The 20,656-nt window shown below is 38.4% G+C and overlaps 1 protein-coding gene across 3 annotated transcripts in view; it reads right to left on the bottom strand.

Moving 5' to 3' along the window:
• The window catches only part of HERC2 (HECT and RLD domain containing E3 ubiquitin protein ligase 2), a 200,821-nt gene that overhangs the window by 139,831 nt on the left and 40,334 nt on the right, over positions 1-20,656 (bottom strand). For all 3 annotated transcript variants that reach the window (XM_050919178.1, XM_050919184.1, XM_050919190.1), the window contains 15 exons: positions 20,346-20,565; positions 17,920-18,020; positions 16,801-16,957; positions 13,580-13,690; positions 12,451-12,622; positions 11,587-11,760; positions 9,980-10,168; positions 9,139-9,290; positions 6,703-6,860; positions 6,484-6,597; positions 5,342-5,593; positions 4,089-4,282; positions 2,842-3,042; positions 1,921-2,149; positions 1,669-1,793 (listed from right to left, as the gene is read on the bottom strand). In XM_050919178.1, coding sequence (XP_050775135.1) covers positions 1,669-1,793; positions 1,921-2,149; positions 2,842-3,042; positions 4,089-4,282; positions 5,342-5,593; positions 6,484-6,597; positions 6,703-6,860; positions 9,139-9,290; positions 9,980-10,168; positions 11,587-11,760; positions 12,451-12,622; positions 13,580-13,690; positions 16,801-16,957; positions 17,920-18,020; positions 20,346-20,565 — 2,549 coding nt within the window. The remainder of the gene's footprint in view (positions 1-1,668; positions 1,794-1,920; positions 2,150-2,841; positions 3,043-4,088; positions 4,283-5,341; positions 5,594-6,483; positions 6,598-6,702; positions 6,861-9,138; positions 9,291-9,979; positions 10,169-11,586; positions 11,761-12,450; positions 12,623-13,579; positions 13,691-16,800; positions 16,958-17,919; positions 18,021-20,345; positions 20,566-20,656) is intronic.

Here is a 20,656-nt window from a genome sequence, read left to right as displayed (position 1 = left end):
CCCCACTGACTTTGCTTCCGCTTCTTGCCGAGCTGGAGTTCGGCAGCCAACGGGAGAGCAATCAGGGATCAATTTATCACGTCTACACTACACATAATAATTCGATCCCCGATAGATAGATCGCTACCTGCCGACCGGGCGGGTAGTGTAGACATACCCTAAGTTTCATTCCCCTCACAAAAGAAACAGTGTGCAAGTTTCTCTCCCTCAGGACATGCATATTTGGTAGACCTCAGGTTTCTTTCTCCCCAGGAACAAAAGAAAGATCCCTGCAGCAAGGCTTTCACTGACAGTTCATGCATTCGACCACTGCCATGCTGTCTACAAGATGCCATGTAGCTTGTTGCTTAAGCAAGATCTATTTACAGCTCTGAGCTCATGGACTAAGCACCTTCAGTCATTCTCAGCATATAGTGTGTTCTCCATTTCGGTAGGTTTTATTCAAAAGATCAGTTCAAGCCTGAATGGGCAAACCCTTCAACATCCAAGGATTTCACTCATCCCAAGGATAGCACTGTACATCTAACTCATCAAAATGGATCTTTGAGAGGAGTAGGAATTACTGACAAACTCAAATGGAGCTGGGCTCATGAGCTGCATTTTAATGGTGCAGTGGAACATAACATCTATAGTTTATCTATCTCCTGCAGTACTATCCTAGCGTGTGTAGTTTAAGGATTAAGGAAATATGTTTTTAATGCTGTACTAGACTGTTGTTCTGGATCTGCGGGTTTCAGATTGAAATTCCAACTGGACAAGGTTACCGGTAACAGTGGCTTTCGCATTTTGAGAGTGTGACTCATACTTTGTAACAAACATTAAGAAAAGAGAAGTTCAAGTTTCAGAGATTGCTGCTTACTATTTATGGAGTTTTTGGACTGAGATGCCTAATCAAAAGTGAACTGCTCTGCAAGAGTCCTTCAGAGATCAAAGACCATTTTAAGTCTGGCATGTGGCATTCATGTTTATGCATTCTTTTGCTGACGCCACAGCAATAGGTGCTGTATATTTGACAAGTGGTTTTCTGTAGTGTACCTCACTTAGTAGTAGTAAAATATACTCACTATTCATTTAAACTCTATCAAATTTATATGTAAACCTAAAATGCAAGCCGTAAGTTACTATTATGCTGGGGGTTAGGTGAAACCTCATTGAAGATGGTGGTAGCAATAGCCACCCTTTATTCAAGATAGAAGAAAGAAGCAGTTAAGCTCCTTTTGGAGTAAGGTAACAATAGGACCCACTGCCAGAAATACAGGCCAAATGCAAGATCAGTCAGAAGCTGAGCCATGCGGATGGAGGGGCTTCACTTCAGGCTCAATGCAAAATACAGAGGTCTAGGTTTTGTTTCAGAGGGTGTGCGTGTGTGTGTGTCTAAGCAGACACAGCCAGAAACACCACACAAGCAGATAGAAAGAAGCAAGATGGCAGCAGAAAGCCAAAGACAGCCAGAAAAGCATTTGTAGTGTGACCCTAAGCGAAAGCTAAGAGCGCTTTTTGGATAGCGCTGGCTGGGAAGAGAGGCTTTCAATGCTGAGCAAGAAAACTGCCCACTGTCTGATGTAAGCCTGTTTATTTGCAAAGAATTTACACCAAGTCCTGTAAACAACTGTATTATATGCATCTTATTCTAGTTACATAGTAAATGGTAATATTGTTGAAATGTACCTGAATTTCTGCAGTGATAGCAGCATTTAATGCAGATTCTAAACCTCCATCGGCCATCAAACTGCCCACCAAGAGGTCAATCATAAATCGACGGCCTGGACTTACATTCATTTCATTTCCTGAAACTAACAAAACAGAACAAACATTTAATGGGCTAGAAATTCAGATGCTCATTTCATTTTGCTGGACCTAAGAACAGAACAAACACCCAGATATTCAGACACCAAACAGTTTTCCATCATTAAACCATACCTGCACTGGGTAAGAGAGCTGAAAGAGCCCTAGCTCGCTCCTCTGCTGTTGGCAGCAACACAGACCACCCACTCTGCAGCACTGCTTGAGCAGCTGACTGTACAGTATTAAGAACTCCAGCGTTACTTGCTAAAGTTACCACGGACTGTTTCAGGCTATTCAACAAGATGCTGCCTAAACCCAAGCCAAGGCACTCTGGATCAACCTGGTGACTGATGGCAGCATGTAGCTGAAAAAAACAGAATCAGTTTCAGTTAGGGGTAACATAAGAAATGAAATTGAACAAAGTCAATCATGCAGACACTGAATACAAATACAACAACAACTGGTCTAAATACAAGGAAATGTTTAGAAATAAACTGCAAATCTAAAGTAAAAATACAATTACACTCAAGTAATATATACACTAATTTCTGCCAGTATCTCAGGTTATCTAGCGAGCAATAATTATCTCAATTTAGAAATTACCTAGACATCCCTGTACACATCATTCTGTATTATCATGGACATAATGACATCTTTAGGAAGCTAGAAATACCAGATCTGCCCCAAACAGGAAACTAATTTTTAAAAAGGCAAATTAAAACACTGAACACCCAAAGCCTTTTCAGCAAGTGGTATATTCAGCACAAATCCAAGATTAGTCAATTTACATTTTAATTTTACAGTTCATCTTAAATCAAATGCAAGAACTGTTTAGAAAACACTAAACCAAGAGAGCAAGAAAATTCATGGTTAGGACTGAAAACCCACCCTTAGCTTTCCCCCTTTTGGAACTAAGATGCAGGAATAGCTCATTGTACCAATTTAATTTTAAGCGAACAAAAATGTTTTAACACTTAAAAGCCACTATTTTCTTCCAACCAATTTACTGAAGCATTTTATCTGAGTGAGAACTCAGACACAAGAAAGCTACAGTACCTGAAGTCTTAGAAGATTTAAGGTTGCAACAGCCATACATTCCTTCTCCTGTGGTGGTGGCCAGTCAGAGGTGCCATCCATTCCCTCAGTCACTTGTCTCAATAGGAGATCTAGCTGTTCAAATGTCATTGGGCAAACATCCACCACAAACGGTACACGCAAACCAATGGACCATTCAGAACAAGATGACCAGGCAAAACTCTATGTATAGAAAGGAAGAGTAACAGTTACATTCTCTCTAATTAATGATAGGCCTATTATGAGATACCAGTGCTTTATTTAACAAACTAGGCTCAGGAGCTATATTGTGACTTTCAGATTTTTGATGAGGTGCAGGACGAATGTGGCTCAATTCATTTACATTATTAGCAAGCACTCCCCTCTTGCCAACAGCTAAAGGTGTCCAACAATCACAAAAAAATACTATTTCCTATCATGTTTCTCAGAGTCCTTCTATGCCAGTGCAGACATCCTACTTTAATTCTGTTGGTGGAAAAGTTGGGACTGATTAATTCTTAAAACCTATACTAGCAATTGCCAATGTTGTTAAATGCTATTTCTCAGGAAGTCTTATTGAGGGAAGGCCAGCTAGGCCTTTTTGGAGAAGCAACTACAAAAACTGGGGGGGCAGGGGAGTGAGCTGAGTGTCTGTCTGCTGGTGGCGTGAAATACCCACGTGGCACAGCTGGTATAGGAACCATTTAGACCAGTGAGGTGCAAGAGGTTCTCTAGGGGAACAGTGAGGTGCAAAGAAACGTTGACCTTTTTCCCCTTTAAAAAACAATCATACATATTAAAGCACAAGTTAGCTTATTTTCAACAATTTGGTAAGTTTCATAACTATAGTAGGCCTACTATGCCTTTAAAATTAATTTTGATTCTTATTTTAAAGCTAATTTAATGTTTAATAATTGATATTAAAAGACAAACTGGCAACATATATAATAATAGTTGAGAGCCCAGGACCTCTCGCTTGAGTCAGACGTGCAAACACTAAATCGAATTAATAGGCTCATGTGTTTCCCCTCCACCTTCCAGAATGAAAAGCAGTTTCAGATTACAATTAATGCAGGGGGAGGAGGGTACGACAAATTCTGTGAATGGTAAAGCCGGGGGACATGACTGAAAAGTTTGTGTACCACTGATTAGGCCATAGGGAGAAGTAAGAATTAAATTACTGTACTACACTCCTGTAATTCCACAGACAGGGTTGAAGACAAATCCTGAGTAACAGATTCCAAGCTTACCTGGGCAGGCCCACAAGCAATTCCAACAATGTGCTTTCTGTCTAATCCTGGGAGAGCAGTAGGCTCTGGTTTGGTGATCCTCAAAGTGTCAAAATGCTGGCACTGATCATTGCTCCCCCAGCTGTGCACTTCACTATCCTCAGTAAGTGCTAAGCAATGGGTGGATCCAGCCGCCAAATCCACCACTTTTTTCCCTGGTAGCAAAAAGTGAACAAATATTAAACTTTGCTTACTACAAAGATTACATACATTTTTTAACAGAAAAACCACAAGTGGAATAAGCTTCTGTGTTTCACCAACACCAACAAATACTAAACCAACAATTAAAAATGAGCAGAGTTAATACATCAAACTGTAGTTTTACCTTCCACCTTAATAGACTGGAAGAGTCTACCCAAAAGAAAATTAGAAATGTTTAAGAGACTTAAGCTATCTGAAGTATCAAAGCGTACAAGACTGCAAAAATCTTGTGTTATTTTGCATCCATTTAGCTTAGTTGTTGATTTAGAAGAGTTTGTTGGCATTTCCACTATTAAATGGAAAAGTGATTGGACAGTGTCACATGCTGACGTCAACTGGTGCTTCCACACAACTCAGAATTTCTTTTCAATTAGGTGACCTCATCACAGCAGAAATGCAATGGATCAATATGTCAATCACAAAGATTTGTAAAACCACTTCATAATACTGTCTTTTCTCATCTGACCTAACAGTATTTCAGGTTTGTTTTTTAAACGTATAGGCAACAACTTTTAGCTCTTTTCTGAGCTACTCAAATCACTTATGCACATGCTTAACTTTTAGTAATGAGTAGTCCAAGGTTCTCAACAGTTCTATTCACGTATGTAAAGCTAAGCATGTGCATGTTTACAAGACTGGAACCTAAATGAGTTTTACGCGCAAAAAGTCTTCAGTCAGGCTAAGTGAGGAAAGCAGTAGGAATAAAGAGAAAGCCAAGAGTATAGAAACAAGAATTTTCAAGTATTAAAAGGTTTTAACAGAGTAGCATAACAAGTCTGTTAGAATAACAGAAGTAAAATCTCAGATAAAAAGGCACAAAGGGTGGCAAATACACTTGTTTAATACAAGTAAGCTACAATTTGACATCAATGAGAGCAGTGGTGAGATTCTTTAATTTAGGATACAATATATGATAAAAGAAAATTTTTCCATCAAAAACTAAGTACTTTTGACATTTTCCAACTTTCTAGGTTGAGAAAGAATTGTGATTGCTGATTTTGTGTTAAACTTACCTTGCAAGCCTTCCAGCAGTTTAGGATATCGAACATGCTCTTCTGTACCATGCCCAAGCCTCTGATTGTCACCTTTCCCCCAGGAATAGACCTGCCCATCTTTTGTTAAAGCAACAGAAAACTGACTCCCACAGCGTACTTTCACAATATCCAGGTCCTGAAGCTTTTCTATCAACTTGGGAGTTTTGCAACCATCACTGCCACCTCTTCCTAGCTTCCCGTAATCTCCATCACCCCAGGACCACACCTGGCCTAGAAAGGAAGACATTGCACTGATCTTTCAGGTATGTTACATATATTGACAAAAGTTTGTAAATTATTCAAATTAGAGCTTTTGGAAGTCACCTAAATATGATTACATTACGAGTCTCCAAAAAAATGTGGAGTTAAGGCATGCTCAGTATAGACTTGTTAGAATTTGGCAGCTAAACTCTGAGGATTCTGCCTGTAAGGAGAATGTTCCAGCCCAGAGACACAGGGGCTGAGCAAGATTTTCCTTGCCATTTCTCTTCCTGGCTGATGACAGCTGCTGTGGCCCCAAGCACAGGAACTGAAAGCAGGGAGGGGCTCTCCTATGCTTTTAGTGCTGACCCTGCTGGTGCTCAGGCAGCAAGAAGGAGAAGAAAGAAGCTACAATGAAATGCATAGTTATAAGAAATGGGAGGCTGGATGGAAGCATAGTGGCAAGAGCTAATGGTGCTCTGGGGAAAGGCATAGGATAGAGTTATGCCTATCCAAGAGGGGTGTATTACAACTGTACTCTGACCACTTCAAAAAAGTTTAAATCTCGAAAACAGTACTGGAGGTCTAGGTAGGTAAGAGATATTTTTGTGAAAAGGAGGAATAAAGGAGGAAAAGGAGAACAGCTGGTGAGCTGAAGAGTTGTCTGAAGAAGTCCAAATAACTATACATCTGGAAAGAGTAGCAAGTTCTATAAATTTAGCGCTTAATTTTTCTCCTTTACTAATATTTTCAATTTTTAAATACATATTAAAATATAAATAATCACCTAGAGACTATTCTGAAAAAGCACTTTCAGTTTGAGATTCTCTTATATAATTTATTTCATGAACATTCAGCATAAGACCTATACCACAAATGTCTTTCTAATGACATTAACCATGGCCAGTTTAGCCACTAACCATTTTCCGTTACTGCAAGAGTTTGAGCATCTCCACTTCCACAGGCCACATCAATAACTTTCAGTCCCTTCAGCCCAGTGACGAGCATTGGGATGGTCTGATCTTCACTGGAACCTTCCAAACAAAAAATAATTGCTGTGTCAAAAATACCCAAGAGACACTTACATTTAAAATTTTCACAAACAGAACACCATGCTTTAAGAAATTAGAGGAACGTACCATGCCCCAGCCTGCCATAGTTCCCTCGTCCCCATGTATACAACTCTCCCTCAGCAGTGATGGCTGCGCTATATGTGCTTCCACATGCAATATGAACAACATGTTTCCCAGCCTGCTTTCCAGATAAAGCAGATATCATCTTTGGTTCCTCTAGGGGTCTATTTTGAGAGAAGACAAGAGTCAGTAATTATGTGAAAAGATCTGTGGTAAGCTGTCCGCTAGAAAATAAACTGACATCACAATCACATCTACAAACCTTACTGACTGCCATAGGCAGCAAGATATAAAATGGACCTATAAAGCAAATTAAGGTTGAGGTTGATCAATAAGAAACACAATATGCAAAGCACTGTGGAGAAGTTTACACTACCACTGCCTGTGACATACTAAAGCCTGATCACTAGTATTTTTACCTCCAAGTCAGTCAGTCCAGTGGTTTTCACAAGCACTATACTTCACTGTGAAAAAAACTGAGCTCCAATTGCTGTATCTGAACAACTCCTTCCCCCCTACTCTCAACCCCAAGACAGGAGTACTCCCTTATCCTGTAAGAATTTGTCACCGCAGTGGTGTTTATCACATCTGGGATACAAATATAACAAGGAAGTATTTAAGTACACCCCTATAGGATACTGCATGGAAAACACTAGTTCAGCTACAGAACAAGACACTCACTCCTACTTTCTGGGCCAAGACAGAGCATTGCAATGTTACTGTTTAACACAGGAAAAAAGGGAATGGGGAACACACAACAGTTTGCATTTGCACTGAACCATTCTGAAATTGATTTGGCAAGTAAATAAGAAGGGCAGAGGGACTCATGGGATCAGACATATGAGGGCTGGGAAAAATGGGAGGATGGGTGCCCTTCTGCAACTATTGTTAGAGATTTGTTGCAAAACATCCATTCCACTGTAGGATCCATTCCACCTCGCGCATAGTTGACTCCAGAAAGACTCCAATAGAGAAGGGAAGGAGGATGGGTCATGGAATGGACATATCCAACACATCTCAAAGAACACAACTTACAGAAAGGTAGGCAACCATTTTTTCTTCTTCAAGAGCTTGCACACATCCATTTCACTGTAGGTGACTCACAAGCAGACCAACGTGGAGGTGAGCTGAGAGAATACCTGACCAGTGTTTCTAGGACCACCTGTCAGAAATTTGCATGGCCCCTGGATTGACAGGAAATGGGATAAGGAGAGCAAAAGTATGGACTGATGACCAAGTCACTGTTTTGCAAACATCTGTGATAGGTACTTGGGCCAAGAATATTTGTCACTTATGTGGAATTTTCCCAAACATTTCAAGTAAACCAAGTGTGAGTCACTACCCAGCATACATTCAGCACAGGTCCAGAAGGACTTAAAACCTGATGAGCACAGCATCGTTCCAGTACCAATCCCAACACCGAAAGATGAAAAACTGGTCCCAAAAGACCTAAATCTAAAATCTATCACTAAAACTAGCTAAAACTAACAAACCAATTCCTAACGACAACAGCATATAGATATACAAAGGCATGAAGGCTGCACTTATGACAAGAGAGATCACTCCGACAACCTTTACTGGTGGAACTGAGAATTGGCGCAGCTCCGTCCTTTTGTGGTGCGTGGCAACAGACAGTGCTTGGGCCAGCCCAATGGATACTGCTAAGGGAAAAAGATCTCCAACCACGGTGCACACGGAGCATACTCACATACAGTGGAATGATCATATGCAAGCACACAAAGAACTCAGGATTTTTAATTAAAAAGGAGAGAAAAAAATATTCAGAAAGGACGTAATTTTACAGTTGATAATACAAGCATGTGTTGTTCTGAAATTGGATTGTTGTAAAGGACATTTTGGAATACGCAGCATCAGATTTCATAAGTGGAGCTGGATTTCTTGAAGATCTTTATGTTAACAGATTAGATACATTTTTTATCATTTTCTATAGCCACAAATCAGTATTCAATTAAGACAAATACCCTTAAAAGACCTCCTCGATCATCTCACCATGCAACAGAATTTTCTAAGCTAAGCAGGCATTCCCTTCATACATGTTCATTGTTGTCTAAAATCCATAAAAAAAAATTAGAGGAAATCGAGACCTCTCCATTGCCATTAACAACTGTAGTCTATTTGCCGGTCTAATCATGACAACATAATTAAAACAAAATCTAAAGGAATGTATGTTTGTGAACCATCTTGCTTTGCTTAATTTATCAACCTTTGAATGATACATATGTACTGGAGGACTTGAACAATTATAGCATACTATGTTACCTTTTTCCTGTTGTCATTTTGCTGTAAGTGACTGTGTTTCAGTAACACTTATTAAATGTCTGTATATTTAATCCTACCTTAGTTTCTAACATTAAAGTAGAATATTTGTAAAATACATTCTATACTTAAGCTGGTGAATCAATGGTATTTTATTACACATACACTGTGTCCCCATGGCCTAGTCTTCCACCATCTCCACAACCCCAAGAGAAAACCTCTCCAGTTGCTGCCAAGGCAAGGTAGTGGTGACCATCTGAATGTGCTGCAATCTTCACAATATTTTTAGAAGCAAGACTCTGCACCAGCTGTGGTCCCTGTAAATTAGTTAGAGACAATGTACAAAGAAAAATTACTTATGTTGCTCGGAGTGTCAAAAAAACTCAGATAACTTGATAATTAGATTTTTCCCCAATAAGGCTTTACTTCAAAACTATACATTCCAGCATTAATTTAATAAAACCAGAAAACCAGGCCAGAAGTTCAGATCAAATATTTGGGTTTGGTGAAAAATAGAGGATGCTCTGGAGCTCTCATTTTGTTCCATCCTTATAATGCATGTAATATATATTAAACTGGCTTTTGTCTGATCATTTCAGATAGTCTTAGCTGCATATTTTTCTATTTTAGTATAATTTTGTAAAGGGAATTTAATGCTTAGGCATTGGTAGTCAAAACATCCATTAGTTTAAATGCACTTCATGCTAAGCAATTGCCACATTACATGGAAATAAATGGCAAAGCAATACCGCTGGAGAAGAAAGAGGGCATTGTTCATAAGGTTGGATTGTTGCAAGGACCATAACAAATATTTATAACATAGGAAAAATTCTTAACATGGCAAACAAAGGTGATAAAACATTGTTGCTGAGGGTTCAAAAACAAGGAATTTAATATTAGCAGCATCACATCTCCATTACACATCTGAATGATTAGAAAGAACAATCTCATAGCAGCATATTTTATAGAAAACGATACGCTTAGTATGGATGTAAAAATCACCTACCAGTGTGTCACTGTTGTACGCCTGTGTGTAAACGCGTCCATTTCTAGATAAGATTAAAAAACGTTTCTCTGCACAGGCAATTTGCATAACTCCAAGATTGGCAAGTCCTTCACACTGAATTGGACCACTCACATTAGCATAATATTTCCATCCTATTAAACCCCAGCCTATGACTTCTTGCAAAGATCCCTGTATGGCAACAAAAAGCTAAGTAAGAATTTACAGTTCACTACACAACTTAATTAAAACACAAACACCAGGATATTTTTTCTAATAATTATACTGCTTCAACAATACATCAATCAATCAATATGCATGGTAGCTGTACAAGACAGACATCAATGAACCTCACCTATTAATAAGATATTAAAAATACTCTCACATGCATCACAATCTAATTAAAAGATACCATAGGTGGGTGAGGTAGTATCTTTTATTGGACCAACTACTGGTGGCGGAAGAGACAAGCTTTCAAGCTACCCAAAACTTCTCTTCAGGTCTGGGAACGGTACTCAGAGTGTCACAGCTAAACACAAGGTCGAACAGATAGTTTAGCATAAGCAATAAGCACAATCTGTTCGATCTTGTGTTTAGCTGTGACACTCTGAGTACCTTTCCCAGACCTGAAGAGCAGTTCTGTGTAGCTCAAAAGCTTCTCTCTCTCTCACACACCAACGGAAGCTGGTCCAATAAAAGATATTACCTCACCCACCTTGTGTCTCTAATACCCTGTGACCGAGATGGCCTACAGAATACACCATAAATATTTATAGCAAGTATGTAGAGAAGACCTTCCAACCAGTGAATTTTTCTAAAAATTTGGGAGTTTCTTTAAATTGCTACTATACCAGAGCACTCTGACTTAAACATTTAAGAAATTTGGTCTTAAACATTTATTTTGATGGGCACTGGAAACAGTAAATTTATGAGGCAGGATCAGCTATAGGTTTGGGGGAATGACTTGCTTGTCATTCTGTAGAAATCTTTGGCAGATGCAAAGAGCAGTAACAACGAGCTCCAGAATAAGCCACGTTCAGATAACCCCAATGGTACTGGGAGGAGGGGATAAGAAGAAGGGAAACAGAAGACAAATCCCAGGGCTCAAAAAGCAGCTTGGAAAACAAAAAGAGTGTAAGGAGAGTCTCCTCAGTCCAATGAAAGTATTAAACTCTTTGGTACAGTCCGTACATGTTTATATCCACTACAGGAGATCATTCAGATATTATTCTTGAACTGCTTATATAACTTTGGATTCTTTTAAACTGAATTACAGAAATTCTGAATAAATTTCTAACTGTACAGGGATTTCAGTCTTAAATCATACCTTACCTCCCTGGTCAGATACCTTGTTTGGCTATGGCCAAACATGAGGAAAAGAGGCAGGGAGATTAAATACTCAGATTACTATAATCAGACAACTATGCATTATGGAAACTCACTTTAGACACTCTATATGAAAATATTTTAAAACCAATAGTTAAACTTCTCTTTATAGGTAAACTGATGATTTATTAAAATCATTGAATGGTCTTTCTTGATAGTTTAAAGAGTAAACTAATTGTCCATCTACAAACAGAATCCTTTTATTTGAGATTATATGAGATTACCTTATGAGATGTAGGAGAGCTACACTGTGGAGGCATACATGGAGTGGCCAGGCGATCTAAGTGGGCCATGATCACAACTGCTGTTTGTCGCAGATCAATTGCTAGCTCGTTGTCCTGTGGTAAAGTTAGGTACCTCAGGAAACTCTCATTGGGACTCAGGGAGTAGGACAGTATCTAAGAAAGCAAAGAAAAGCAGGTCAAAATAAAAGAAAGTTAAAAACAGGAAAATATTCAGAGTACTTTTTACACGCACCATACATTCTTTTCCCTTATTTCTCTAGATACAGATATGTCATATTTTGTGGATATTCAGCATCTGTAATTCCTATTAAGTTAATAAGGGACTCAGTATCTGTATATAATATTCCTTCCTCATGCAAGTAATAATTTCAAATTATACATATACACAAATACATCATTAAATTAGCACTGAGTAAGCCACTATTTCAGTAACAGAAACTGATGTTACCTTTGTATCAATTGTGCTATTCTGTTCTTCACAATAAAATTTAAGAATGTAATGATGTTTCAATCAAATTAATGGGAAAAGTTAAATGTTCAAGAAAATTAATCCACACAGAGTTGCAGTACCACATAAAAATTATTTCTACAACAAAATCTAAAATGCAATATTTATATAAACATACTGCAAACTTCTAATCTGCCATCCTGAGAAAATGCAAAATATACACATTGTAATACAACAGTTGTATATGTATCTTGATGTGTAAATTACTACTACAAAAGTGGAGTTACAAACTTTAGAAGAGCAACAATGAGCATCTATAATTGATTGCTAAGCAACATGACACAAATAATTGGATACTGGATAGAATATACCTCAAATAAACCAAACACATATACCTGAATCTCACCCTCGGCGTTAGGTATGTCTTTATTACAGATTATGCTCTGAAACCTTTGCAACAAAGGCAGAAGGGGTGCACTTGTTCCTTGCGCAGATCGCTCATTATCTGTTTCCCTTGTTCCATTATCCCAGAGTTGAAGCAGCAACATAACAGCAGACAACATTTGGCTGAAAGAATAAGTTTACCATCCTGTTGTAAGCACTCCTACAGAAGTTATTTGAAGTTCTACATTAAATCAAATTTTAGAAGATGTGCATGTTTAGTAGTATGTGTGTGAGGGTATTAGGGAGAATCTACTCAAAGCTAGCTCACTTACAAGTTTTGCTTAGTTTGGGGGAGGGGAGGGGGAGATATCCCCTAAACAAAAGTGTCAAAGTGAAGTACAGTTTCTGAAATTTTGGGGTTTTTTTTTAGTTTTGTTATGTGTTCAAGTTTTAGCTTTGATTATTCAGTAGTTATTTAGAAAACTGAGCAATCTGTTTAAAAGTTGTGGTTATAGATAAACTTTGTAAGAACAGCCTAAAAGTATCCTTCACTGGTATAAATCAGCACAGCCCCATTGACTTCAATGGAACTATACCACTTATACCAGGTGAAGATCTGGACTAAATGTCCACAAAAATGTATTTCAAGATAGTTTTAGTGTGCCTTCACCTCCTTTCTTGCAACATTTTAGCTACATAGGAATTACTATTCTGGCTCACAACAGTAATCCATCATTGACCGATCTTGATTCACAGAAATATGAAAAGTCTTCTAGCAGAAAAGCATGTAATAGACTGCTCACTAAAATATGTTTCTTTCTAATCCCCATCGGTTACATTGGTTTAGACTCTGAAGCATGAGTGCTTAGTATTCCCTAATTTTCTATCTATATTTCATCCTTCATCATTACTCTTCATGATAGGAAATTCTGGTTAAATCCTGGCCCCACTGATATCAATGGGAGTTTGCCATTGACTTCATTGGGGCTAGGATTTCACCTCTAATCATTACGGAGAGGACCCCATAGGTGCTGCATCAAAATGTTAACACTGAACTAATGCAAACTAGACACCCAGAATTGCTCAGAACATTTTAATAGGTACTCTTGTTTGAGAGCAGAAAAGTGCTACATTTCTCACCTTAGTGTGCCCCTCTGCACTGCCAACTCTAACAATATAGCAAGTGCCAAGTGCTGGTCTTGTAATGGAATGTTTGCTGGCCCTTTGGAACTTGGAGCTCCATGTACATCACTATTTCAAAAACAAAAATACTTGAAGATGCAGAAATTAACGTTTGCAGCATTAACACATTAAATGAGGTTTACAAAGAAACCACTGGGAAAAAACAAAGCATATCTGCACAACTATAGTATCTACAAGGTGCTAGATGTCAACCTTTATAGGACAATTATAAGCTTCTGGGACAAAAAATACCTAGGAAAATATTCAGAAGATGAAGCATAAAGTATTGACTCTCTTTTGGGAGGTGCAGAGGTTTGTTTTTAAAGTAAATAATCATCCTCAACTCCCTTGTGTATTTCGGAAGCAATACTTTTCAGCTATGCTGATAATGGCGCCTGTTTCAATCCATGTTATGTGTGTGTTCCATTTTTGGAAAGTAGTGAACAGCGAAGACCAAAAACATCTGTATCACGTGAGCTAATTACTATGATTCCATTCGACAAGAGACCCAAAAGCCATACTGGCACATACAGCATCCAGAAGCATCCTTAGGTCCACTTCCTCTTGAGTACTGCACAAGTCTCGGACTTAACACTTCTACTGGTGATGCACTTTGCTCCTTCACCATTTGAAAAGCCTTAAAGCAAGCAGCACTGCTTATGTTGCGTTTTAAACCATATATTCACAGAGGAATTTTACAAGTGATTGCTTATTGGATGCCATGTTTAGAAACTTCCTCCACAGAAGCACAGGGCCTCCACCAATCACCTAATATTTCCCGTATCCAGAGTCATCCCTTGGGTAGGGCAAATCACGGCAACTGCTCCGGGCCCCGCGCTTTGGGGGACCCCATAGGCTGGTGCAATTGGCCTGCACAGTCGGTCCCAGGAAAGACCAATCTGTCACTTCTGCCCCAGGCCCCGCTACCCCTAGGGACAACCCTGCCCAGCACTCTCTTTCTGCAGTGTTCAGAGTTATTACTGTCATATCTGTCAAAAACTTTGATTAAAGAATTAACTTTTAAAATGTTTGGGGACCTGCCTCAAAGAGTCAGCAGCCAATTCATCGAATGTGTGAAATTTGTCTCCAGCCATCATTTGTATGACAGCCATGGCATCCTATATATACACTGGAGGTTCTTTGTTGCACGCTCTTAGCTAATGGATTCTTTCAGATGGAGTTTCCAGCTGATGCCCTTGTTTAGTTTTTCTGTTCTTCTCGTTGTTTCATCAGCATGAAAGAGGGACACAGGTAGCACAAGTCTTATTGGGTGACTAAGAACAGTTGACATTGAAACATCCAGTGCGCCTCTCACAAATTTCTTCATTTGTTCTTCATAAACATCTGCTATTTTCAGCAGAGACTTCTATACACCTGACATTACACTTAGTCCAACAGATATGTTGATAAGCACCTCAGAATGCGATTCAGGGTCAAATGGGTTTGTCATATTGTTGACGACGTGGTTGGTAAGAGCTGTAACGTGCTCTTCATCCCTCTTCAGTGCACAGGCAAGGACTTGTTTGTGGACTTAATCTTCATTACTTCTTGTTAGGCTACTTCTTTCTCTCATAGCTTTTCCATATTCATAATATGAAGCTGTGTATTCTCATCTCTAACATTAATGTCGACCTGTGCGTAAGTGTCACTGAATTAAAAAGACAGTTTCTAGAACAATTCAAAAGCTAATACTGCAAGCATAGGCAATTTACAAATTAAAACCTATCAGTCAAACTATATGCAGCATTTGTAAGTACAAAAACTTACAAATGGAGAAGCATATTAGGAATTCAAGTTCATTTGTATTTACCCACTATGAAGTGTAAACTATGGGCCTGAAATCTACTGCTACTGGTGCACAACCTTCAGTGAGACCGATCTGCTCAGCCAATTTCAATTGCGAATACAGAAAACTATTATAATCTCTTGTGAAATACTTTGATAATTAAGAATATCTTCTTCTTTTTCCTTTATGCCGCTTTTCCTAGTGAGGGTCGCAGTGGTAACATACAGAGTAAGAGGACCAGATCTCCTTTTCCTCCACAACATGTTCCAGCTCCTCCTGGGGGATTCCCCAGTGTTCCCAGGCCAGCCAGGAGATATAATCCCTCCAGCATGTCCTGGGTCAGCCTTGGGGCCTCTTCCCAGTGGGATGTGCCCAGGAGAATATGCGATGTAAAAACATTTCATGTTAGAATATTGCAAAATGTTATATTCACCATTTTTGTCACATGCTAAACAGCTTCATTTCTGGGAAAAAACATGCCCATGCAAAGCCAGTACAACTCTTAATACATTGTCATTTGGTAGCTTTGACCAATAACCACCACGTTAAGGTGTTGAAATTAATTTAAACAGTAAAAACTGTAGTCGCAGTCATGTTGCAGTGTTTCTGGAACTGTGCAAAAAACACTCTCTCATTTTGGGTATCACTGTTTCACCTCACCCACAGCTTTACAGAACCACTTGACAGTGCTACATCATACCTCTTCTAAACGTACATAAAATAAACTTTCAGATTATATATGATGTGGGTGTGTATATGTCGGATACATTCAACTCCAAAAATACGGCCCTTTTTGGAGACCTCCCACACACCTACTGTGTGGATCCCAGGATTCCAGTCCTGAGCGACATAGCTGTTTTGGCAGAAGTTTTTAGTCCAGGTCTGTAGTATTGGTTTTGTATTAACCCTGCTTTCCCATTTCAAAATTTTCTATAAAATTAAGATGCAAACTGGATCATGTATGTTCATTTGAATATGTGTTCAAGTGCAATTTAAACTCAATATTTTTGTACAATTTAAACTAAAAAGGACAATGTATTGTTCAGTATGCAATTCTCATTCACTTTTACATAACATCTCATTAAAGATTATATATCTATGCCAAGTCTGAACATTAAACAGTCCATTTAAGTTACCTAAGCACAGTACATCTGAGTAATTTTCTTATGGATTATAAATTATGAAAAACAAAGTCATTTTGAGATAGCGATACTCTAGAGAGAAAGCCCACACACAGCATGTCTGTCCGTCTACGACTTGGTATCAGATAGGAAACTACTTTATGGAGCACTCAATTTATCAGAAACTATTTTTGCTTAGCCATCAGTTGTTAAAAATTCAGACTCGCCTTTCAATGCCAATTCAAAACAAACCAACCAAAAAAACCACTTACCCAGTGACAACAGACCTTAGGAATTTAGTAGCTCTCTCCACAACTTCCAACCATACAGATGATACAGTCCCTTCATCGAAAAGGGATGCTTCTGGTAGTGCTCGTAGTGCATCAAGAGATTCTTGTAACAATTCACTGCAAAGGTCTGCATCCTCACCTACCAGCCAAGATAACATATCAGTTACCTTACAGTATGTACTAGATAGCTAACTAAGGGTACATCAGTATTTTCTCAAAATCATTCTGAGTGTGAACTTTAGAAAAAGCAATTACAAACCGCCAAAACTGGTAAGTGTATAGAGTATATATATATTATGGATTAATTTTCACAGAATAATTTTGACTGAAATTTTAAGGAGCTGTATAGCTGACCACCACAACCACACAGTAGGACTAATTCTTCCTAAATCATAGGCATCAATAGGAGTCTCATCAGTTTCCCTGCCAGCCTGTCCCATTATTTTTTATTCTAGACACAAAGTTTTAGCATTTAACTTTCATTCATCACCTGCACCCTAAAAATAGTTACTTTGAAAGTAATTCAAAACCACATTTAATCAAGCTGAGTAAAGATTATTGTCCAGGCTAGTGGGCTGCATATAGGTTCAGAGCTACTAGCTCCCACTATGGACGTGGGCAGAGAAGCAGAAAGCAGAGCAGAAGGACATCACTACACCTTTTTGAAGGAAAAGAATGGTTTATTATTAAGGCCGTTGAATGCTGCCCTGGAGAACAGGATTCTATCTCTTCCTCTGCCACAGAATTCTATGGTATGCAAAGTGACAAAGTCACTTAAACCATAGTTATTAATTGAGTGTTCTTCATTTTCTGAGTGCTGACTCGAGATCCTGGAGCCTGATTTGCAGAAGTGCTGACTACTCATAATTGCAACTAAATTAAATGGGATCTATCCCTTGCACATATGAAGTGCTGCATAATGCTAAATACTCTGAAAAATCAGGTCCTAGATGTCTCAAATTGGGCACCCAACATTAATGGGCTTTTACCTCAATCTCTCTCTGGCTCAGCTTTGTGACTTGAAGAATATTCTTTTAAACCTAGTTTGTGCATGTAATTATACAAAATAAGGTAAACATAAGATTGCAAAATGGACTTTACCTGACCTCCAAGCTCTGCGAAGGAATGCAAATGCAAATGAAAGTGCTGCTCTGGATCCCACTCGTGCAAGTCCTTCTACACCTTTGCCTACAGGTCTGGGACTAAGACAAGAAAATTAAAAAAATTAAAATCCTTTCTTGGAGAGAGAAAATTAATGCTCTTAAATGTTAACAGCCAAGATTCGTTTCCATTGTCCAAAAATATCAACCTCATCCACCAAGAACATTGGTTTAAAATAAGTCAGAAGCAAGACTGATATCTCGTGTGTTGCCTGTTCCTAAATCTTACCACTATTGTTGATAAGAAAGCTCTAGTTTTAGGCCTCCTTACAGAAAACTGAGGCTAAAAAAGTTGTACTTGTTAGTTTTGTGACCAATGTAGAGTTAGTGTTAAGCAACTAGTGAGAAGACTCCAGTCATGTGAAACTGTCATTATCCTAAAGATTTTCTCAGAGCTGGTATGTTCTATGACAAAACATCTTTCAAAAAAATTTAGCTTAGGCCCCAGATGTGGGCTCTTATTATCAAGGTGATTTTCAAAAGTCACTATGAATAAAAATATTAAAATGTTTTGATTCTTTTTATAAAAAAAATCAGAAGCTCAACATGACTGTACTCGTGCAAGAGAACTACAAGTTGAAATTGATACAATAAATGAAAGTGACTAGGGTTATTATCCCAGTGAATTCAATAAAGGTAACAGCATAAATGATGAAAAGTAAGTAAAAATTGTATATGTTCATTTTTAAATCTCTAAAGCATTAAAGATTAAAATATTTTAATGTGTTAAATATCCCTTAGTGATTTTGTAATTCTATGTACACAATCATATATTTCTGCTAAGTGTATGGTGTTGCATTTATAGTCTGCTTCAATTTATTTTCCAGTTTTTGTTTTCTTGCAAACCCAGCTGTAACTTTTGTCTTACACTTTTAATACCAGGATTTGTACATATTTTGACATGACTGTTCACACCTTAAGAATGCCACCGAAAGACAGCTACTAAAATAAGCTTTCTACCACAGCACATACTTTTGAACGGTCCTCCTGCAGTCATGTTCAGGGCTGCAGCTATGATGTTGCATCTGGGATATCTTCTGTCCAGCACTGTATTCAACCTGGCTCTGATACATCTGGGTTAATCTGTACCCAACAGCTCTTTCTCCTAGGGAGTCTCTCTCTCAAATTATTGATGCTAAGCTCTAACAGTTTTGTAATCTCTTTTCCAATTAACTTTTTTAATGAGGGTCATATTAACAATGCTTTTATTTGCAAGTTCAATAATCGGTTGCAGAAAGAGGCAGCATACATTTAATTTTTCTTAATAGCATTTACTAACCTTTTTATTTTTATTTGTGAAATCACATTAAAATAAAGAAGTTTCACCTTCTACTTGCAGAATGAGCAACCTCCCCCTACCTGACTGTTTCTCTTAGAAAGAATGACAATCTTGTCCTTCCTTTTGGTTGCACATCAGGGATTTGGACTGCTTTGGTTTGCTGCCCCAATAAAAAGGTTAAATTTTTTATACTGAAATTTCAATAGCATGATTTTTTAAACAAAGTGTTGGTCTACTTAAGTCATGTCTGAGGCCAAAGGATTTCTTCAAGGTATAGAAACAGCCAGACATTGGCACATCATCATTGCTAGATCACTCATAAGTACTCTTTCCTTTAAAGACATTCTTGCAGAAAAGTATAAAAATTAATCAAATAAAGGCTTTCAGCACTAACAAAGGAATTTCAACTTGAACCACCTCAAACTCTTGATCAAATACAGCATGCCCCTTCCCTTCACTTACACCTTGCCTGTGAACTAGAATTAGCAAGTTTTTTTACAGCAGGAAAGTAACTGCATTATAAGTTCCCAATATGCTTCTCCATTTGTCGGTTTTGGAATTCATGTACATTTATATCTACCCACTATTTCTTGTTCACTTATTGTTTTCTTTGCCATATCTGCAGCTACTCCCTTTTAACATTTTTTGCCCGTATCAAGATAATGCATGACAAGGAAAACTATTTTTCAGCACTGCTTGAAGTGTGTTCTGTGTATGTAAGTATATTCTAACACAGCTACTAATGTCATTACAGTCATATGATCTCCCTTGATGTAAATTCTGAAGCAGGTCTGACCATAGCTAGCTAGAATGACATACAAGAAACATCTTGGTGAAAATAGCATTACAGCTTAGAGGAAGTTTCTGCCATAGGAACATGGTGTAATGGAAACACGGGGCAATATGTAAGTGTCAACCAAGGACCAAAGCCACTGCCTCAGAAGCACCAGAAGTATTGAATGTAAGTCCAGAAGGAAAAATAAACTAGTTCTAATGTGAGAGACCTTAGTGAAGTCACAAAAAGATGACTAACATCTGTTTTAAATTGATCTAGCACCAGAGCAACCTGCTTGTCCTGATCTCATTACCTTTTCTTGTCCGCAGCAGGCAGAGGAATACTACTGCTTTTCCACTTAACCTTGACGTTCTCCTGAAGAACAGTTCTGTTCAATGCAATGAAATATCGTTCCAGGACAACTAGCCTCTGCTTCAGCCGCAGAGCCGAAAGAGTTGTCGTGGCAGTTTGTGTGGCCAGAACTTGCTGTTCCTTCACCAGCACATACAGGCACTCTTTCAACTCATTCACATCTAAAAGAAACATGGCAGAAAGTATTACTACTGTGAGACAGCAAGATGAACACAACAACATGTAAACGAGTTCACAAATATGAAAACAGGT

The sequence above is a fragment of the Gopherus flavomarginatus genome, chromosome 1 (assembly GCF_025201925.1).
Source record: "Gopherus flavomarginatus isolate rGopFla2 chromosome 1, rGopFla2.mat.asm, whole genome shotgun sequence".
In the NCBI taxonomy this organism is placed as follows: Eukaryota; Metazoa; Chordata; order Testudines; family Testudinidae; genus Gopherus; species Gopherus flavomarginatus.
Note: the sequence above shows the minus strand (reverse complement) of the source record. Positions and strands in the feature narration are given on the sequence as shown.